We start from the raw sequence: 17,272 nt of genomic DNA on the forward strand, positions 1-17,272 counted from the left end.
ACGGCGGATTATGTTCTCTCGTGTAGACGTATACGGCGGATTATGTTTCCTCGTGTAGACGTATACGGCGGATTATGTTCTCTCGTGTAGACGTATACGGCGGATTATGTTTTCTCGTGTAGACGTATACGGCGGATTATGTTCTCTCGTGCAGACGTATACGGCGGATTATGTTCTCTCGTGTAGACGTATATACGGTGGATTATGTTCTCTCGTGTAGACGTATACGGCGGATTATGTTCCCTCGTGTAGACGTATACGGCGGATTATGTTCTCTCGTGTAGACGTATACGGCGGATTATGTTCCCTCGTGTAGACGTATTTAACCCGTATTCGTTATACTCATGTAGACCTCTAACCCGAATTTCGTTCTCTCGTGTAGAGCCACAGATGTTTACTCTGTGTTCCCCTAACCCGTAATCCGTTGTGGTAGTGAAGGACTTTGGATTCTTCGAGACGGCTAGTTTATATCGATTGGCGTAACACCAAACAATGACAGTGAAAAGCATCAACAACTATAATACAAACACCATCTACACATGTGGTGTAAATATAGGAAGGCCTATGAATAGCAGGGCCGTAGGCTGAGCAAAATCCCAGGGGGCAGTGGCGGATCCAGGATTTCAAGGAGGGGTGATAAACACGTGGGGGGCTGGGGGGTCCTCCCACAGAAAAATTTTGAAAATGTAGATCGCAGGAGATGGCATTTGAGGCACTTTTGAGTACATGTACTATAAAAGCCGCTTCATTCTGACTACGACAATTCTTTTTTATTAGAACAATTCATTTTTTTTAATTTTGCTTCAAAATCTATGAGGCAGCTCCCCCCCCCACCCGCAGGCTACGGCCCTGAATGGCAGCTTTCTGCCTATTCGTGAGTTCGTGCGTCACTATAGGTCTATGCATGCCACAGAAAACAGACTCGGACGTAAGCACGCATCACAGCAAATATCGGGAGTGAAGAAAAACTTATTCATTGCTGATATATATATATATAGTATAGTATAAGTGTACTGAGGCAGTTAAAACACGTTCATTCGCAGACACCGCACACGTGGCACATACCACACCAAAGATATACAAACCATATGAAGACAGTTAGTGTATCACAAATATGAAGAGGGTCAAAATGGGATATAGTACAAGGCGTGAATAGTCTAATAAATATTGTGAAAACCCACAATTCAGATATGCGTACTTCCTTTCTAACGCGATGACGCGTACGTACTTGAATTTCGTTTTTGCAAATTTGTTATACGAACTCTTGGTTTTCATTTTGATTTTGCTAACTATATCATACTGATGACTAGAAAACGCTTCAACCATTTGGGTTATCCCAACCGGACCCTCTCAGAGTTTGTTTTTCCCAATATTTCCATTTCGCATCAAGTAAGGTACTAAAGCCCACTCGTGAATAATGATTCGCACGCAAGCTTGTGTACAACAGTTTACAGTATGTATCATGCATGATCATGTAAACATTGACACACACGTGCCTCGTTGTTTGATTAAACCTCTCATTCAAAAATAAGGTAAATATAGTTTGTATGTAGGTCAAGGTAGTTAGTTAACGAACTCACATTCAGCATGTAGATTACTGTCATGGTAGTTAGCACTGTTATGATTAAACCCACACAAATTTAATTACATTTATCACGACAAAATTTATTTAGGTAAACGGACTTTGTACAATATTACTGTTTTGCAAGAATAGGTACGACCAACAAGAAAACAAATCCGAAATTGTCAACCTGAATACATGGTACTGGTGCTTACTAGTGTCAGGATGACAATGATTACACATTTTGACGATACAAGTAAAATTGCAAAAAAGCGTTTGACATTTGACATTAAAAACCTAACCATGATCAAAATTACTCAATGGAAACCACAGGGTCTCATACATGTATCAAGCTATATGCAGTAACACACAACATTAAATCTGAGAAATGCTACGAAGTCTTCATAACAACATTTGTCACCCTTTCCTTTGTGCTACACCAATCACATTTAACAGTAACGTGTCTATCTTGGAACTATATTTACATGGGGATAAATTTGAAATGCAATTATGGACTTTCTATGATTGCATACAATGCAGAGTGATTTACAAACATCCAATATAGATAGAAGAGGCATTAGTAACGTACTGGTCTATGGCAACTACCAGCTCAATCGCACACAGCACACTCTCCATTCAGTGAAGGCACTGAGTCTAATACACTTTCTTACAGCTGAACAACTCAATGACCTCAGAAAATATCTGACAACTCACACTTGCGACCAAAAACGTACTAAAAGAGACAATATCAAGAAAATTTCCTTTTAAAATAATTGTCAAACTGTGGGGAAGAAACCTATTTTGTTTATATATAAAAGACAGCTAGGCTCTTTGCGTAGTGTTCACGGGTGACACGGAATTGGCTTCCTTATTCCTACAAGAATGTCACTGAAAGTTGAAACTTCCATAAACTTCTGCCAGTACATGTTTCATGTCTTGCCACTGTCACTAAAAGGCCACAATTAAACAGACTTTATTCAGAGTACTGAGCAGAATCTTTACCACAGGACCTCCCGCCTACATGGATACGGCTTCGAGCCCAACCCTCCCCTCCTGGAGGTATTTTACTCGGGAAGTAATTGAAGAATGTGTTTATGTTCACTGCCGCTGGTAGGGATGATAACCACTGCTCCTTCCTCCTCCCTTTTGCTTGCCATAGTCACCACCACTCTGGTCTCCATAGCCCCACCCACTGTAGTCATACGCACCTGCTGAAACGAAGATACAGTGTCAAACACCACCAACACCAAAGTCAACTGTAATGCATGCTTGCAGGTGAGCATATAAGGAAGAAATTACAATATTTCAATACGCAGCCATTACAATACTGTCTTAATGGGGGTTTCCAGAGAATAAGTGCACCTGGTTTTATTGTATAACGTGTGATCATAATGACATCACTGATGATAACCTACCCCCATTTCCGTACCCGCCGTAACCGCCATAACCTTGTCCATCGTATCCCCACGACGAGTAATCATAGTTCTGTCCACCAGGTGCATATCCACTGCCGTAACCACCGTAACTACCGTAGCCTCCGCTTCCGTAACCTCCACTGCCGTAATCGTAATTTCCATAGCCTCCGTAGCCTCCGCCGTAGCCCTGGTCGTAGCCACCGCCCCAGCCACCACCCTGGTTCCAACCACCTGTACATATCACACGCAGCATAAACACAAATGTACTTTACACAAAGTGATCATATGAAACACTTATAGACTATTATTATTATAAAGGAATGCACCCACTTCATTGATCGGCCCCAGTGTTACATAATAAGGACTAACATATGTATAATATATCATAATTCTTAGTTAGTCCTTCTGCATTAGTACATTTCACAAATCGAAATTACTCTTAGTGCCACCAATCACAATAAAACCATCCCAATTAAAAAAAGCGAGACACACTGCATCAAAACCATCCAACCATACGGACTCAATCGATTTGCTGAAATCTCTGGATAGACAGATATCTTTGACATTCCTGCCTAACAAGAGACATGCTTAGCTAAGACACACAGGTTATGAACTTGGGTAAGTTTTTCCGTACCTCCACGACCACCACGGCCTCTTTGGAAGGTTCCGCGGCCTCCTCTGCCACCACGACCTCTCTCAACCCATCCTCCTCCCCAGCCACCCTGCTGATCCTTTGGAGTTGCCAACTTAACGTCAACCTTTAAAATTACAAATAGGTCCTAATTAAAGAGCAAAGAAGATAGTTATGGGGGTCAGTATCTACACAATTACATCAGCTTGATATTCACTACCTATCACAAGGAAGTTGTTGATCCAACACTATGGGATATTCTAGCAGGTACAAAGTTACAATTGCCACACTTTATACATAACAACTAAATCTTTAATGCCCAATCAGTTATCTTATGACTTGATCAGGCTACATTATGCATCTATTTTCATCTCTGCATTTGACTTGTTTTAAAAACCTCAATACTGAAAATATGAGAGCACACTAAATAATTAAAACAGGATCACAAATATATAATCACATTATACAGCAAAACATTGTTGAAAATTAACACATTCAATGTCATTACTAACTCAACAGCAACTGTTAGAAAACTATTCGTCTTTTATTAGAATGCTATTAATGACACACATGAACCAGACATGTACACACTATAAATCCCTCACCGAGGCATACTCACCTCGTGGCCACCAATCGTCTGCTTCAGGGACTTGACAGCTTCCTGCGCACCCTCTCCCGTCTCAAACAGTACAAAGCAGAAGTTTCGCCGCGCGCTCTTCACCTTGTCGAACGGAAGCGCCAACTCGGAAATCTGGAACAACCCGCATGAAGAACGCGCTTAGACTCGGCTCCCGACCACAACGTACGACATCAGACACAGGCCCCAGAAAACGAACAAAGGAAGTTGGACGGGTGTATCCAATACATTACCATATTGAACGAGACCACGGTGATTGGATGTAGTTACCACGGCTACAGTTACCACGCTGAAATGTCAACAAACGTGAACCCACTTTCGACGAATCGACCACGATGACTATACAGAAGCGCCACATGGAAGAACGACGGCACATGCTATCGTGTCTCTGAAATGGAATTCGCTGCGCAGAAGCAGTATTGTTAACGGCAAATTACTTTTATAGAGCACTGTGACAAGCTTCAGTACACACAAGATGCGCTTCCGCTTAAGAAACTGCCTCTGTCTCATACATAGTTTGAGCCCAAGTTTTTGGTTTTACCAAGCATCTTGGTTTGGTTGCCATTCTCTTCAGTGCTCTGTCAGCGCTCATCTTGATAATAAGCACTGTATATCTGCAAAAACAAGGTGTTGTGTTGTAGTCACAAGTCCAACATCATCCATCACTTGTTCCTGATCTTTTCCAAAGGTTCTTGTAAGTAAGCAGTCCTTGTTTGTGTCGAGATGGTCGCTTACTTGCATAGCAACACGGTACGACTTTTTCAACGATGAGGAGTCCAAAATGCGAGAATCGATCCGAATTCCGAAGCGAGTCGAGTCCTGATGAATCTTGTTGTTATTACATTTAAATGATAGATAATAGCTCCATTCTACCGCTGACTGTTAATCTTTAATATGCCACCAATGGTCATCAGTTGATTGTAACCCACAAACGATAGCAGTGACCAAATGTGTCCAGGAAACGCATGTACATGTTTGATATGCCAAATATCACGATGCACTTGCAATCCAGTGATGCTCAGCACAGTAGAGAGAACAAGGCATGCTTATATCAAACTATTCGCTGCATACAACTTACAAGACAAACATCGCTCGTGTTATTCCCTCTCGCGTATATGACAACATTGCTTGCCACGTTTACTATGACATTCAATGGGAAATGGCACTGCATGAATACACACAGGACATGCATATATAACTCGGTGACACTAGAACATCGCTATAGATTGCAGCACACAATTTGACCGAGTTCTGTACAAATGAAAGTGTCAATGACACTGTAGCTCACCACAAAAAAGGACACAAATGAGTGAGTAAGAAGAAGTCAGTTTTAATTGAGCAACCATCGACGTACATTATAGAAACGATTGCCATCTGTATATCGCAATAATAATTTATAAACCAAAATGAATCACAATTTGTGACCGTAGATGGCGCTATACCCGCTTTGTAGCGATGGCGTTTGAAATAAATAGGTTATGCTGCGTTCCGACATGTTTTGTAAATCTTTACTCTAATATAGACGTTTTATCGGCAGGGTGGAGAGGAAATACCAATTTTGCATTAAAGATATTGTCAATGAAATCTTGTAAAACGAACCAGACGAGTGTGACACCACAGACTGTTTGTGTCTATATAATATGCTATATAATTACCAAACCCTACCTAATTTGCATTTTTTTTTTTAAATATAAAAACCCCTAGCCCTTATTCATTCACATCCCAAAAATGAGCAAAAATCCGTTGAACCTGAACTGACTAATGGCAATTCCCATACTTCATATCTACATTGAACTTATTCTGCATTGGGGGATAAAAGAAGCCTATTGCAATTAAGGAGATAAAGCATATAGACACACCACCGGTAGATTACCCTTTGATATCACAACACATAGCTAATGTCACACACCACAACGTACACAATCTTAGCTTGCAACTCCTTTCAAGTAAAAAGTATATTGTCAAGACTTGGTGACATTGCCAATTACCGATTTAGGTTTCTGTAATCAGTAGAAATGTTATAAACATACACACCATGTGAATATATTTATTAGGACTCCTACTATGAACTTTAAACACGATGAAAACCATTACTTTTGTTGGTTTGCATTGGCATTAGCAACAAAACACCTCATGAAGAATGGATTACAGAGGAATATGTAAGACTACGTACCAATATTAGCCTCACATGAATTTAAGGTTCCTATGCTAATAGATTATTCTATAGCAAGTTTATTTTGGAAGCCATTTGTCTTTTATGCTTACAGAATGAGTATACCTGTATGCATATTTAGAAATAGAACATTCACAGAAACTTTTAGATTATTTGAGAAGTAAATCCCTAAATACGTTTTTGCAACGTATATATAACAATAAATCTTACACAGCTGATGCTTCTACTTTGCTACAAACAAACAAATAAATAGATGAATTAGTCACAAACATTGAAACCAGTCACATCACAATAAAGTTATAATTGTGCAATTTAAGTGACATGATCATGTTAACATAGGCAGCGCCTTGATACTCTATGCATGTGCCTGCTTTAAACTGTATATAAAAACTAATACAAGTCCACCTATAGACAAGAACCTGAAATATGAATTACATTTACCAGTTGCGTATAAATTAGGAAATTGAGAAACCTGTCTACAACACATACATGATCATAGTGCACACTTATTATTTAAAATCAGGATAATGGGTATTTCACCTGAAAATTACAAAATTTTAATCCATGTATACCTTTCAGCCACACATGGAGCTGACAAAATGAAGGCTATGCTATCAAATTACCTTTCCAAACTTCTCAAAATGCTTTCTGATCTCTGCCTCTTCCAAATCAGCTGGCACACCTCCAACGAACACCTTCTTGATTGGCTCAGGCTTTGGTCGTTTGTTTGCAACCTTTGGATCAATCTGTTTTCCTTTTAATGTGTGTGTTGTTGCCATCACCTAATACAAAATACACAAAACTGATTAGCACATTCATTATGTTGAATATACAAGGCTATCATCTGCTCCTGCTGCTCCTGCTACTGCTAACACCACCACAAACTATTACCACCGACTTCTGTTAAGTTATGAAATCTTATGAGTATTGATTACTAAACTATCCTAATAATAACAAATATCAAATTTTTCTATTACTTTAGAAAGTTTAGATGAGCAGTACCGATCAATCCGTTTCTGTCACTTACTAACTAGTATTGCAAGTGGGGAGCTTTGTGACTATTAAAAATTATTACCTTTTCAATAGAATCTTTCGATGCAAAAACAATAAAGCCAAATCCCCGAGATCTTCCAGTATTTGGATCCGTCTTGACAATGCACTGCACTACCTCACCGAACTTTGAGAAGTAATCTCGTACATCCTCTGCAAAAAAAGCAATTTAGAATTTTTCTACAAGTCCATAAAAAAAATTCCATTGTTGAAAAGCTATGCACACACACACACAGAGAAAGAAACAACTTTTTATTTATAGGTACACCACTTATAAAACTCACTGTGTTAATACATCTAGGCATATAATATCATTGCCACCTTGCAATAAGTAGTGTTCCAAGACACAAACTCACTGCAGCTAACTATGGGTACTTACTTTGTGTACTTTCCCAGCTTAGTCCACCAACAAAAAGTTTTCTGAAATGAAATAGTGAAAAGTTACATTATCCTATCAAGAATAACAATTCAAATATATTGCTTTGTACGCTACAATAATTAACTTCAATCAAATGCAATAAAATATACTGATATGGCTAGTTATTTTGGTTAACTCGGAGAATAAATGCTGCATAGACGACTTGTGGATTATTATAGAGGAATCTACTAAGTAGATTCAATAATGTATCCTTAATTGAATCATGGTTATTGGTACAATCTCCCAAGCTGATCAGTGGATTTTAATTCACTTTCTGGATCTTTTTCATTATTTCTAACTGGATATCACACGAAGAAACTTGAAACAGAATATAAATAGTTAACAGCTTTACATTTGAATAATATTGACAAATTTTACACATCTTGTAATCTCGTAACGATAAACAGAGGAGTGTGACATTTTAAAATCAGATCGCTAGATTGACACTGCGAACAGCAGCAGAGCTAGGTTTCAATGCCAGAGTTTACTATAGATGATTGGACCGACTTCCAGTAATGATTTACCAAAACAAAGAAACAAACTTTTAATCAATCTTTTGAGGATGAGAATGGCATAAACAGGCACTCGGGCAATTTCAATAACAAATTCTAGTACATAAACACGATATGTGATACTACTAGTTTATCTGACTTCTTTTGCCTATTATTAGTACATGGTTCATACAGGACTGGAAATGTTTTCAAGGACTTTTCAAGGACATTTTATCGGAATTCATACACAGAACAAAACATACCTGGATTAATTTAATAATTTAACCCCATTCTTAATCACTGTCACCTCTAAAACTTACCCGGATCACATTAATAAACCCTTCTAAACAATGTCACTTCTACAACATACCTTGATTTACTGACTTACTGTAATTTGTGATCATCATTTAACTGTCTATCGTGTCTATAGCTTTTTAAGCTTATTTAACGCAATTTTTATTGAGGTTTGCACATTATTGATGGTACAAAATTTCTTTTTATTACAGGCAAGGATTCTTTCTAAAAATTCAAGGACATTTTCATGAAATTCAAAGACTTTTCAAGCACAACATCAACATTTACTAAATTCAAGTACTTTTCAAGGGCTTCCCTCAAATTCAAGGACATTTTATCGTAAATTCAAGGACATTTTATCGGACTTCATACACAGAACAAAACATACCTGGATTAATTTAATAACCCCATTCTTAATCCCTGTCACCTCTAAAACTTACCTGGATCACATTAATAAACCCTTCTAAACACTGTCACTTCTACAACATGCCTTGATTTACTGACTGATTTTTTAGTGACTTACTGTAATTTGTGATCATCATTTCTATCGTGTCTATAGCTTTTTAAGCTCATTTAACGCAATTTTTCTTGAGGTTTGCATATTATTGATGGTACAAAATTTCTTTTTATTACAGGCAAGAATTCTTTCTAAAAATTCAAGAACATTTTCATGAAATTCAAGGACATTTCAAGCACAAAATCAACATTTACTAAATTCAAGTACTTTTCAAGGACTCCCTCAAATTCAAGGACTTTTCAAGGACTGTGCAAACCATGAAACACTGTCTGTCAAATTCAAATTCAAATAAATTTGATTGCACAAATATCTCACAGATACTTTGGCAGTATGTTGCGAGATGGCGTTGTGTACGATTCAGTGTTTACTTCCGTTCCGAGTTCAATTATCAATCTTGAAAACATGCATCCTGATCAAATTTTTAGAATTTTTTTTAGTTTTGGACTTTATTTCGTCGAAGTACACGTTCGACACTCGCGGCATCTACTGCTCTACCGATTTAGCTGGTGCTAAAATTTGGCTCGGGCCTGGTCAGACGTTTTCGATGGGACCAAATTGGCTCGTGCTAACTCGGCACGGCCCCGAAAAACCGTGCGTGTGAAAAAACGCTCGGCTCAAGACAAATTTGGCACGGGCAAAATAATTAGGGCACGAAGGGTCGTTGTCGTATCAGGTACTACATATATGTACCCGAGGTAGTTTTAGGTTGTTTAGTATTATGTTTATATTTTTATATGAGGTATGTTTAGGGTTAGGGTACACTTCTGTATTACAAGTCTGGTACACTTTGTGTATACATATATGTACCTCGGCAGTGAAAAAATTAATTTTTTTCTTTCCGGGGCTCTTTTTGCAAAACCCCCCAAAATTTCGGGGGCTACTTTTTCATTTTCCAGGGCTCTTTTTCCACTTTCTAGGGCGACTTTTTTCCAGGGCTGTTTCCTCAAATGTACACACAAGCACAGTAGCTAATACACACTCGTGGGGGCGCGCACACACCACACACACGTCACACGCACGCACGCACGCACGCACGCACGCACGCACGCACACACACACACACACACAGACACACACAGACACAACAATCAATATTCAAGACAGTTATTCATCAGACTGACAGACTAACATGATAATCACAACTCACAAGTCACAACCACAAATGCACCTTGAATAGTGAATACATCACAGGTTCAGCTAAACACAGAACTATTACGGCTAGCCCAAATAGTGGAATGTCCGCCTGTACGAGCTAGGAGGATCGATTGTTTAGGCGCGAAGTCTCTTGCGGCTGGGGTCCAAGGCCCGCGTAAGGGCCCTGGAAGCTCAGGGGGTTTGAGAAAGCGGCCCGCGAGGCACGTGTGAATGGCTGTGCACATCGACGCTGCGTACGTGCCTGCTGGCAGGGGCGGCATTGATTGAAGTATGGGGGGGGGGCACGATTGTTTCAGCGTGGTACTAATCACTACTAAAATTTAGAGGGTTGGCATTGCTGGACTATGAGAGAGCGGCAGCAAAACTCTTTCGGGGAATTGACAAAAAAAGCTACAATCGGGAATGACACACGAGTGTGCCGCCAGGGAAAAATATACGTGTGAATTTCATTAGGATTTTCCATGGATTACCGTTCTATAATCCTACGGGTCGTTGGTCCTACGGGTCTACGTAGGCACGCCCGCAGGCACACCCGCACACACGCACGCATGCAGGCACGCACGCGCACCGGCACGCCCGCACGCACGCACGCGCGCAGGCACACACGCAAGCACGCCTGCAGGCACACCGGCACGCACGCACGCGCGCAGGCACACACGCAAGCACGCGCACAGGCACACACGTATATATACGCGCGGGCGGCGGCGCGCGCTTGATTGAATGCAATACAGTACAGTACACACATGCATGCTTAATGATAAACACTTGACAGCCACACCGTACCAGGAATTCTACCGCGCCGTGGAACCGGCTGCCGCTAGCGGCAGAGGCCGAGCGAGATCGGCAAGGCGCGGGACGGACCTGGACAATCGATTTCCAGGGCGACTTTTGCTTTTGGGGTCGCCCCCGATATCATATTTTCGGGGGCTCTTTTTGGCATTTCGGGGGCGAAATCGCCCGCCGCCCCCGTGTATTTTTTCCCCTGCTTGCTAACCTCTGTGGCCTGTACCCCGGCCTTTGTGCAGTGTTGTATGTAGTATCTGAGGGTAAGGAATTTGGAAAGTGTCAGATTTATCCATTTTACACCTCTTCTAGGTAGTAAAAATAATAGTTTTGCCAATAATATAATTTGATTCGCTTGTCCATTTACTGGTTACTCTTGCTTCTAGCTTGGTTTTCGGGTCTTAATGTTATCTTGCTCGAGCTTGTTGTAGGTTGTGGTTCTAATTCACCCAAGAGCCCAAGAACTAAGAGACAAGAGCTAGGCCCTGGCCACAGGACGTGTTCCCTATATTTATTTTATCAGAGTGCACCCACACTCTTTAAACATAGAGAACTCAGACTTAAGAATGGGTTTCACTTCCTATCATTAGGCCATTGTCTCCATCTTGCCACCTTTCTAATCTCTTGTTTTGCTGTCTCACATTGTTTCTCGCTATTGCACTCCACTTTATGACAGACTTGGAAACTTGGAATTCTCACGCATCTATGGGTTATACTGAGCTATTGAATACCTTGGTGCATTAATGGCTTCTTACAAGTATTCCTATATAATATGCTTCTTTAAAACTTTCCAACTCTCTTGCAGTCGTGTTTATATCCAGATTGGGAATGCTACTGGTAGGCTAAGTACCTTATAGTTCAAGCGGTGTTATCTAGAGTAATTGGCAGAATTATCATTGTGTAACACAATATTCAACGTTTCAGAAATTGGCAGAGTCTATGGAAGTCCTCCAAGCTAGAGAAGCCCAGCTACTCCAGTACAGCAAGGAAAACGTGGCAGTTCGAGAAACAAACAACATCCTCCGAAAGTATTTCTATATACCAATGTCGATATGGTGGTTTTATGCATTAGTTGGTTCGTGTCATCATGTCCCTTAGTTTGCATACCACAAAGCACGTGTTGTGACTTGAATCGAATTTTTTAGTCTGATGGTCTTGTTTGCTTAATCGGATTCTGAAACGAGTAACAGTTACAATATTCATCGGTTAATTACTTCACTTCACTCTCATATGATCTCGCTTAGTTGTAAAAGTATCGTGTGCTTTGCAGCCAGATCGCACAACAGGAGCAAGAATATGCAGCAGAGAACACTGACCTAAATACATTGACTGTAGAATTTACTGCCAGGATCTCTGAAGCAGAGAAAAGACTAAAGACTGTAACCAGGGTACATACTCTTGCATATAACTACCGATGAAAAGATTTCAGACAGTGTATCAACAATCACTGTATTCAAACAGTATATAAATCCCCCTGAATCTTTTTTCTTTGCAGCCCATGCCTAATTGTGTTTGGTAATAATGTTATGTCCGTAATCACCGTGCAGATTTTCCCTCCATAAAATTAACGTTATACAATAGCAGTTACGTCATTGATAGCATTCAGGGGGTTGACAGTATGTAGGTTGCTATGTCTAAGACGTGTTGCATGATTTCTGTCCTAGGAGAGGGATGCCTTGAAGAGACAGCTTAGGGTAGCTCAGGAAGAAGTATCTTCTCGTATGAACATGGCAGAGACCACACAACTACTGAAGGAAAAGGAAGAACAGATTCTTGGTCTCATGGAAGAGGGTGTGTGATTATTGTCACAATAATTAATGTAACCAAGTAAAAAATATGTTTGCGAACTCGTAAGTTTACTCCGAGTTTTACATTATGGTCTTAGAAAGAATGCATAATATTTTTTGCATTTTCTGAACAAGAGAGTTGTTGCCATAACCTCTTAGCTGACTGTTGGTCATTGACTCGTTGTGACACAATTGCTTTCAAATAGGTAAGAAGCTATCAAAGCAGCAACTACAGCAGTCAAACATTATCAAACGGCTGAGAGTCAAAGAAAAGGAGAATGAAGCCATCATTACAAAACAACGGTAAATAGAATTTTCATAGTTTTTTCCGCAGTTGCCGCATTTCATCGGCAGGAAATTGACGTAAACTCATACCATTGTGTATTACAGCGAGAAGCTTGAGGAGCAGACGGAGGAAGTCGAAAGACTACATCGGGTATTAGAGGCACGTGAAGCCATGGAGAAGAATCACCTGGAAGCCATCAAGCAGCTGGATGCTACTCTCCAGAAGAAGGAGAAGGAGCTACAAAGAATTTGCGGTGACCTTGAAGGAGCACAGGAGAAAATGGGTGGCATGCAGGCTGCTCTTGACAATTCCTACAGGTTCAATGCGTCATATGTGTGGCTTCTTGGAACGCGTTATACGCACCATAATCTTTCTCAATGTTTAAATCTCTTATCGGGCACTGTAAACGTATTGCCGTACCTATAGAAAATAAGAATGGAATAGTCTTCTAATATTCAAAGCCTAATCATAACAAGATTAGGCTATCGTAACGCAATCAGAATGATTAAAGGTGATGCGAAATTTCGTCTATCGTGTTCGGCACTTAAATGCTTGTGTTGCTACATTCTGGCAGGGAGCTTGCAGAAGCGCATAAAGCGAGAGCCTCGGTGGACAGCCAGAGTCAGGAGGCAGTGCTCAGTGCAGAGATGGTGTTGAGGGATGAGATGAAGGTGGCGCTACAGCAAGCTCATCAGCAATCACGCGATGAGCAGGAGGCACTTGTTATCAACGTGAGCACCACTTGCACGTTATTGCTCTATAGTGGCGTTGTTAACGCGTGCACACGATCACGAATGTCAAATATCCGCTGTTAAGTATTTTCTGGCTTAGGGCATGTAGTGTTATATGTGGATAATCGATAAGTATTCATATAATGGCTATTTCCACTGGTTCTTAGAAGATGACATAATTTGATCATTGGTAAGTGAGAGAGAGCGAGCGAGAAAGAGAGCGTGCACAATCAGGAGAGAAGGGAGAGGAAGGAAGGGAAGGGTTAAGAAAGAATGAGAGAGAAACATACATAGAGTGAAGACAGGGACAGAGATGAATTAACAAGTTAATTTACAGTTTTGCATCTTTGCCATGATTCTCTAGATAGAGGATCTACACAATAACTTATCGAGGGCAGAGAAACAGCAGGCACGCAAGGAGGATCAGTTGCGCCTCGAAGTTTGTGATCTGCAGAAGAGGCTGCAGGAATCAGAAGCCAGAAGCCAGGAACTCACACACAACATCTCTCTTGGTGAGTGCAAGCGAGCGTCATAGTTCACGTAACACATCTGTAATTTGTAACATCTGTAGTTTCGTTTCACATTCCTGAATGATGAACTGAGTGAAGTCACTGAAGATACTGTGCTCCTCAGTGCAGTGGTTCTTTTCTCAGTAAGAAGAAGGTCAGGCATTGAAGCTACTAGTGTTGGATATCATGTTTGTGCAATCGCTACTGAAATTCTGTCCTGTTGGATGTGTCAGATGCAGATGATGGTGGTTTTGCTTCAGCCTGCTTCTATTCATTGCCACAACAGGAACGATTTTGTGTTTCTTTCCACAAATGGAGGTTTTTTTACTGAAGGCTATTGGGATCACGAACATACACAGAATCATTTGAAGTACAGGTAGTTTTTTAGAGGGTTTGTCGCTTTGTGACTTCTGTTACTCCTGCTTTACTTGCAGCGTTATGTTAGTATTGCCATGGGCTATACTTGGTACATGTGTTGTTGGAAGGTTGGTCTGGTAGACTCTTTGAGTCATTCTGCTAGCAAAGTACTGTTAGGTAGCAACAGTGTGCTTCTTCGGCAAAGCATAGCCATATGGAGGGTCCGTTTGTACTTCTGTGTGTTTCTGCAACAGAATCTTAACAGTTTTCGCAGTCCTTCCTATCTTGAGCATCTTCCTAGTGACATATGGTGGCCAATTTTGCCGTAGCCATATACGATGATATCTCCGGGGATCCCAATGACTCCTAGCAGTTCTCTAAAGGCTTCATCTACCTTTATACCTACATCCTGCAGACAGAGCGACTGACGGACGGAAGAACGGACAGACACACGGACTGACAGATTATATCTTAGACTGGTCGGGTGCTCCTCTGATTATTCAATTAATTTAATGGATTTATGTGTGATGGAGTGATAAGTTATATGCAGAGAACCAGTCTAGACATTCGATTTGAGAGGTTTAACAGCATAATATTAAATCTAAGGTGTCTGATTGGTTGAGATTCGTATTCTCAAAGGTATTTGTAATGTTTATCAAAATAATATTTGTTTAAACATTTACTTTGGTTGCAGCGACCCGGCCTCTGTTGAGACAGATTGAGAATGTGCAGTCACAATTTGCTCAGCAGTCTAGTTCCTGGGAGAAGGTTGAGAGAGGCTTGATGGATCGACTCGGTAAGTTTACGCAGTCCTCTCCATTGCCTGCACGCTTCAAATTTCCTCACGCTTCTTTTACCAGAAACGTTTCTGATCGATTGGAGCTTTTTTACTTATTACTGAATGTTACCAGCTGGCGTCTAACAGGATCTGATTGATTGTTGAAGTGCTTCTGATATTTTGCCATCCTATGTAATCTGCTAATGGTGTGTTGTGCAAACTCGGAACAGATTAATTGCTGAAATTGGGTTTGCTCGAAATTATCAATGACCGCGTTCCGGTGAAAAGCACTACTCTCTCGCACGTTTCCATGCCAACCACCCATGTTATTGCAGCCGATTCACAGAGCCAGGTGGCAGGACTGCGCGAAAAGGACCAGGTGTTAACGGAACGTGTGATGGAGCTTCAGAGTAGGGCAATGTCACTAGACTCACAGCTGTCTGTGCTGAGGCAGGACAAATCTCGTCTGACAGCTGACCTGGAGGCTGGGAAGCAACGCTTGATCATGCTTGAGGAAGCCAGAGTCACGTATGTATCCCGATGATGATGATAGCGTGCAGATGAACACTTAATGAACACAGTGTGATTAGTAGTAAGGTGAGAACACATTTATTACAATCGTCATCTGAATTAAAAATCAAACATTGCCAAATAAAAGGCAAAATATTGCCAAAAAATGACAACTAGCATTGTTGATTATACATACGATTCTTTATTATCTAAAAACTGATTTTCATTGTAACATTGATAAGGAATTACTATTTTCAACATATAATTACAATTGGCAACAAAATCTAGATATACTGGTACTTACTGCATAATGCAGAGCTACATCCAATTATCTAAATTATCTACAAAAGTACTTGAGAGCATCTAGTTTGAGCATATGCGTTATGTGTTGGTTGTCTGGTTTCAGGGAGGTGTCAGAGTACAAGTTGCTGCACACGCAGCTTGAGGACAAGCTCACCGAGGAAAAGAAGGCTAATCTTCTGCTAGAGAGTCGATTAGAGATGGTAGCCATGAAGCTGGAAGCAGAGAAGAAGAAGGTGGCTTTGGCCCATGAAGCACTGAAGGAGAAGGTCTCACCCCGCAGCATAACCTTACACTCATCTTGAAAATAATAACTACAGTACCATACATGTTTTAAATGGATAATATCTTGTGAAACTCTTAACCCTTCGTCTTTCTGAAAGTGAGGCAATAGTTGTATGTGATGTAGTTCTCTGCAATTATAAGTAACTGGTACAAAGATCTTTTGTATTGTTAACCCCAGGAAAAGGCTAAATACAACAGCAGTAATGAGGTGCACGCAGTGAGGTCCTCGCCACCACCACCACCATCACCTACAGGCAGCAGTAGAAGTACCGCTGACAGCATAGATAGGTTATCCGTCTCCGTGTCACAGGTACATGTCATTCAGACACTCTTACTGATCCATTTCGATTTCAGTATAGTTCTGATGTGAAGAATAAGCATTATCTGGCTGACATGCCACATGCATGTGCTGACGTGCTAGTGCCACACTTGCTCGCAACTCGTTGTGCTATCGATCTTGACGATATTGATAAAAATACTTATTGCCTACTATACAGCAGTTTATCTCGTAGGTCACAGATACTGCTTAATGTCATCTAGATATACTATCAGCTCATCCGCTACGTTGATTGAATAATTTCATCAGATCTCTATAGTTCACATG

General features: G+C 40.6%; 1 protein-coding gene across 2 annotated transcripts in view; it reads right to left on the reverse strand.

Moving 5' to 3' along the window:
* Positions 1-1,639: 1,639 nt before the first annotated feature.
* LOC106817321 (RNA-binding protein squid-like) overlaps positions 1,640-17,272 on the reverse strand; it is a 17,219-nt gene continuing 1,586 nt past the window's right edge. The window contains exons 2-8 of one of the 2 annotated variants that reach the window (XM_014821990.1): positions 7,847-7,887; positions 7,493-7,620; positions 7,041-7,199; positions 4,227-4,358; positions 3,611-3,734; positions 2,977-3,207; positions 1,640-2,769 (exon numbers count right to left, since the gene is read on the reverse strand). In XM_014821990.1, the coding sequence (XP_014677476.1) occupies positions 2,660-2,769; positions 2,977-3,207; positions 3,611-3,734; positions 4,227-4,358; positions 7,041-7,199; positions 7,493-7,620; positions 7,847-7,887 (925 nt within the window). In that variant the 3' untranslated portion in view covers positions 1,640-2,659. Of the gene's footprint in view, positions 2,773-2,976; positions 3,208-3,610; positions 3,735-4,226; positions 4,359-7,040; positions 7,200-7,492; positions 7,621-7,846; positions 7,888-17,272 lie in introns of both variants that reach the window. The other variant, XM_014821983.1, reaches the window with a different exon arrangement.

Source organism: Priapulus caudatus, unplaced genomic scaffold (genome assembly GCF_000485595.1).
Source record: "Priapulus caudatus unplaced genomic scaffold, Priapulus_caudatus-5.0.1 Scaffold34, whole genome shotgun sequence".
NCBI classification, from domain to species: domain Eukaryota; kingdom Metazoa; phylum Priapulida; class Priapulimorpha; order Priapulimorphida; family Priapulidae; genus Priapulus; species Priapulus caudatus.